The sequence below is a fragment of the Trachemys scripta genome, chromosome 12 (assembly GCF_013100865.1).
Source record: "Trachemys scripta elegans isolate TJP31775 chromosome 12, CAS_Tse_1.0, whole genome shotgun sequence".
In the NCBI taxonomy this organism is placed as follows: domain Eukaryota; kingdom Metazoa; phylum Chordata; order Testudines; family Emydidae; genus Trachemys; species Trachemys scripta.
This window is the reverse complement of record NC_048309.1, coordinates 27,547,249-27,552,333: the sequence shown is the minus strand read 5'-3', so window position 1 is coordinate 27,552,333 and position 5,085 is coordinate 27,547,249. Positions and strand designations below refer to the sequence as shown.

The 5,085-nt window shown below is 48.1% G+C and overlaps 1 protein-coding gene across 1 annotated transcript in view; it reads left to right on the top strand.

Annotated features, from left to right (window-relative positions):
- LOC117886008 (perilipin-3-like) overlaps nucleotides 1–1,606 on the top strand; it is a 7,703-nt gene extending 6,097 nt beyond the window's left edge. The window contains exons 5-7 of the mRNA XM_034787634.1: nucleotides 615–805; nucleotides 1,052–1,177; nucleotides 1,268–1,606. Coding sequence (XP_034643525.1) covers nucleotides 615–805; nucleotides 1,052–1,177; nucleotides 1,268–1,606 — 656 coding nt within the window. The remainder of the gene's footprint in view (nucleotides 1–614; nucleotides 806–1,051; nucleotides 1,178–1,267) is intronic.
- The last annotated feature ends 3,479 nt before the right edge of the window (nucleotides 1,607–5,085 follow it).

Here is a 5,085-nt window from a genome sequence, read left to right as displayed (position 1 = left end):
CTGTCTGTACTGGGCTAGCTTGATTATCACTTCAAAAGTTTTTTTCTCTTAATCAATTGGCCTCTCAGAGGTGGTAAGACAACTCCCACCTGTTTATGCTCTCTGTATGTGTGTATATATATCTCCTCAATATATGTTCCATTCTATATGCATCCGAAGAAGTGGGCTGTAGTCCACGAAAGCTTATGCTCTAATAAATTTGTTAGTCTCTAAGGTGCCACAAGTACTCCTGTTCTTCTTTTTACTTAGATACATGCACCCAGAGGAATGATTCCCATAGACTGCTGTGGAAACAAATGTAGATAATGGTCATCAATGGTAACTGTAATTCCAGTCAGTCTCTCTTCTGGGCAACCTACATGACAGTGGAAATGGAATGTAGTAAGGCCAGGGGAGGCTCCCAAGCAAGTGCAAATACCACTTAGATGGAGAACACCTACCTTCCAGGGAGCTGATAGAGAGGAACATGGAGGTGGAGATACTGGTGGTGTATTCCAAAGGGAAAAGGCTACTGACCCAGATGTTAATGAGGGCTCTGAAATAGCCATGGTTTTGCTGACTGAAGCCTCTGCACTGGCAGGGATGCCTAAATTGTGTGTCCTTCTCTCCCTTAGCTAAATTAGCAGCCTCTGTGAAGGGCTTTGAGGTGGCTTCTGTGGAACAGCAGCAGAAGTACTTTGTGCGTCTGGGGTCTCTGTCCCCTGAACTCCGTCAGTGTGCCTACCTGCAGTCCATGGGCAAAGTGAGACTGCTTCATCAGAGCATGCAGGAGAACCTCTCTCAGATCCAGCACACCATTGACTTGGTAGGCAGTCTTTAATCTGTGCTAGTAGCTTTTGGGGACAACCCTGCCCCAATGGGCAGACCACAAAACTTTCCTCTAAAATATTCTGGCTTAACCTACCTGACTGCAGTCATCTCTGATATCCATGGGAGACTTGTCTGACACTTCTGTCCAGCAGATGGTCTGTCTGTACTGGAACCCTTTGCTTCCTAGGCTGGTCCTCCTACAGTAAAGCTTGAAAACACCTTGTTCTTGTCCCCACTTCAGATTCAGAATGTCAAGCAGAGTGTGGGTAAGAAACTACACAAGGGTCAGCAGAAGCTGCACCAGTTGTGGCTGGAGTGGACTAAGAAGGAGCTTGCAGTAATTGACGAGGGATCTGCATGGCCAGAGGTACTTGGATACTAACTCATGTTGGCAGTGGTGCTCTATCCTGCCCATTTTAAATATAAATACACACACAGACTTGCTTTACCCCAGCAGGTGGATACCCTGGTTCTGGTCATGTCTTGGAGACTCACCCAGCAGCTGCAGACCATGTGCCTGAACCTAGTCATTATCATCCAAGGCCTTCCTACCAGCATTCAGGACAAGATGCAGCAGGCTCATCACAATCTGCAAGAGGTCCATGCTGTCTGCTCCAAGGCCAGCTCCTTCCAGGGCCTGTCCACCAGTATCCTGACCTGCAGCAAGCAGAAGCTGCTCAGGGCCCAGGAATATGTGGTGCATAATGCTCCCCTTTCCTGGCTAGTGGGACCCTTTACCTCCTGTGGCAGAACCACTGCAGAATTGCAGCACCAGGAAAATAGCAGGGTTCTCTAATCTGTCCATACCCTACAAGCATCCTTGCCAAACACAAGCATTCCTTTTCTAGTCAAAGGCAGCTGATGGGGAAGAATAACCTGGTATCCTAGAGAATTGCTGCTCTCCTCCAAGAGGAGGCGGAAAGTCCACCTATCCAAGCCTCCTAGAGAATCCTAGTGCTAACATAATCTTGCAGGAAATCAACTGAAGTGGTATTGATGAGCTGTGTGGGCTCTGAACTACATTCCCCACCCACACTTAGGCAACACCATGGGTTAGATAATACCCCGTAAGCTGGAACATCCCTTAGTGTCAGTCTTGAGACCTTAAGGTGGTTTGCCATGTGAATTGTACATATCAAACATGTAGTTCTCATCTATCAGTCATGTATTGTATTGCTATTCACTTAATTGAAGCTGTGTGGGAAGGAATAGAGTACTAGGAGACATAACCTAGGCAGGGGTGCTTCAAGCATTTTCTAGATCATTTCACAGTCTAGTACAATCCTCCTGGACATGGAGGATGTAAACCTTGAATTAGTAATCCATAAAAATAGAACTCACACACCAGTTATGCACCTGTCTAGAGCAAAAATTTCTAGAGGACTTCTTTCCTGTGCAGCAGGTGGTTAGCTAGACCCTGAGATGCTGATATCCCAGTCTCCCCTATACAATACAAGCAGTTTATTGCTTAGAGTAACACTTCTCTGTTAGTTAAATGCATAGAAGCAAAGCTGGTGGGGTGGGGTTGTCCAAAATGCAAAAGCTGCCTTGATGTGACTAAGATCTCTACTGAGAACCATTTTATTGTTGAGACTAAACGTGTGCTTTGATGCATGTGTGCTCTGTTTCGCTAACTATTCCCCTAACCCTATCTTAAGCTGGGAGCAGGAGCCCTGCTCCTTTGTTAGACCTTCCTTGCCTGTTACTCAGGCTGGGTGAACATGGGAGGGGAGGTCTAAAGTGTGGAACTCTGCAGAGGTTACAGTCTACCCCTAACACTCACCATGCAGCTGGCAGGAGCAGGGGAATGACTTTTGTCCTTCCTGAATCAGGATGAACTAACTGCTTAAGGGTGTGCACTGGCAACTCCTGGCTCCTATTCCTACCTCCTAAAATGTGTGCATGTAGCAGCAGAAGTGCGACTTGTATCCTTACATGCTCTCATAGGTGCGGAAGAAACAAAACTACACAAGCTTTCCTCTCCAGGGAAGGGCTCTGTGTGCATCAACACCACTCTTGGGGTCTCCTGAGCCATGTGCTTATTGAACACAGGGTGGAGTGGCTTAGTCAGCACTGAAGGGTAAGTGTCAACCCTAAGGTTGACAAGCAGGTGTTGCTTCTGCACAGGGGATAACACAGCAGGGCTAGAGCAGTATCTACTAGGGGAGTAAGTGAGCTAGAGCCTGCTGCCACCACCCCACAGCTGTGTTTTCTAGGCTGGGTCCCCCTTTCACCTCTTCAAGTCAATGGAGCTAAAAGAAGACTGTTGGCTCTCACCAAGGTGCTTGTTTCCCATACAGCAAGAGCGAACGTAGTTCTGAAGTAGATTAATGCTTTAAGCCCTCATTGGGGGGGGGGGGGGGGCTGAACAACACCACTACCCCATAGAATTCCCTCTCACCCCTAGTTTCACACTCCAGTAAGTGGAGAAATCAATATCTTAGCTGCTTTGCAGGAGGAGGTAACATCTTTCCTGAGGAACGGTTCCTCTTTCCTGAGGAACCTATAAAGGATGAATGAGTGAAGCTTTCTTGCCTATGCACAGCTTCTTGCCTGCTACCTAAGCAACTGCAGCTGTTGGAAGTCAGGTGTCCTCTTATGGCAAAGAACTAAAGTATTAAATGGGACCAAACTGGGTGGGGTCATCAGTATTGTGGCATGTGACATAAGGTTTAACCAGGTTGGGGACAGGGTCAGCTCTAACTTCTTTGCCACCCCAGGCAAAAAAGAAGAGCGCCGCCCCTGCGAGCGCCTCACCGCCCTCCCCCTGCGAGTGCCGTGCAGCCAAGCCTCCCACCAGCACCGCCAAAATCTCCGCCCTCCCGAGTACCATGCTGCCCGCAGCCCTGCCCCCTCCCAGCACTGCCCCACCCAAAGCCCCCGACCCCTCCAAGTGCTGTGCCAAGCCCCTGCCCCCCAGCGCCATGCCAGTCCCCCACCCACCTCCAAGCACCGCACCAAGCCCCCCCTTGCAAACGCCTTGCCGCACCAGCGCCACGCCAAGCCCCCACCCCCTCTGAGCACCATGCTGTGCCAGCCCCCGCCCCCCCTCTGACTGCCACGCCAGCCCCTGCCCCCCCAAGTGCCACGCCGCCTGAAGCCTTGCCCCCTCCAGGCGCTGCAGAAACAAAAAAACCCCCCTCCAGTGCTGCCCCGATGAACCAATTAAATAAATAAAAACCTGCATGCTGCCCCGCCCCAAGGTGCTGCCCCAAGCACATGCTTGGTCGGCTGGTGCCTGGAGCCGGCCCTGGGTGTGTGTGGGGGGGGGGGGGGGGGGGGGGGGAAGAGAAGCTAGCTCGGTGCATCTTGGAGAAGTAACCTAACCATTATGAATGTAACAGCATCTCTTTGCGAGTGGCTAAGTAACTACCTCTAAATACGACAGCAAAAGTCTACCATTGGCATTGCAGGAAGGCTAAGCATCCTTGAGGTAGGCATTTCCTAACTTGAAGATTTGACTTTACAATCTTAAGTCCTTTAATGCACTACTTTGTTGAAGTTTACCTAGAGTCTGAGTAACTAGAGTTCTCTGAAAGTCATATGCAAGGATGGAGCAATACTTCAGGATAGCAGTAAGTGATGCATCCACTGTAAAAGGAAGAAAATTAAAAAGCTTAATATGGGGAGGGCCATTTAAAACTCTCACAGGGAAAACAGAGCAACTGGAATGTACCTAGCAGCAACTAGGAGTTTAAGATTGCAATGGACATGGGCCATCTCTGCCCTGAGGAGTTTAGTCTAATCTGAGGGACATATACTTTTAGTTAGGCTCTGAAAAACCAATTGTCTAGCAACTGAATGAAGTTTTCAAACCTGGAATGAATAAAACCAGAAGTTATATTGTGGAGATGGAGTTTATGCAGGCTTAGAGAGATGGACTAGAAGATAGAAAAGGTCTTTTCCATATCAAACTACACGTAGTAAGAGCAAGAGAGAATGAGGGGCAAGTAATAGGTCATCTCAGAGAAGGATGATGTGAAAGTCAAACAAAAACCTCTAGGAAGTTGATAAGACCTTCTACTCCAGAAGCTTGCTCAGGGAAAATAGTTGTAAGATGGGATGCAGCTATCAATATGAATAATGGCTCAACAAAGGAGCAGCTATATATAATTAGCCTCTTCCCTGACACAGCTGAGAGAATGGGGAAATTTCTGTGAAACAAAACTTATTTAAATGATAAGCAAATGTCCTTGAAGGCATGGTTGATCTTCATAATGAAAATACTACTGTTGTCACCACTAAAAAGCTGATGTTTATCTAGTTACCACCCTA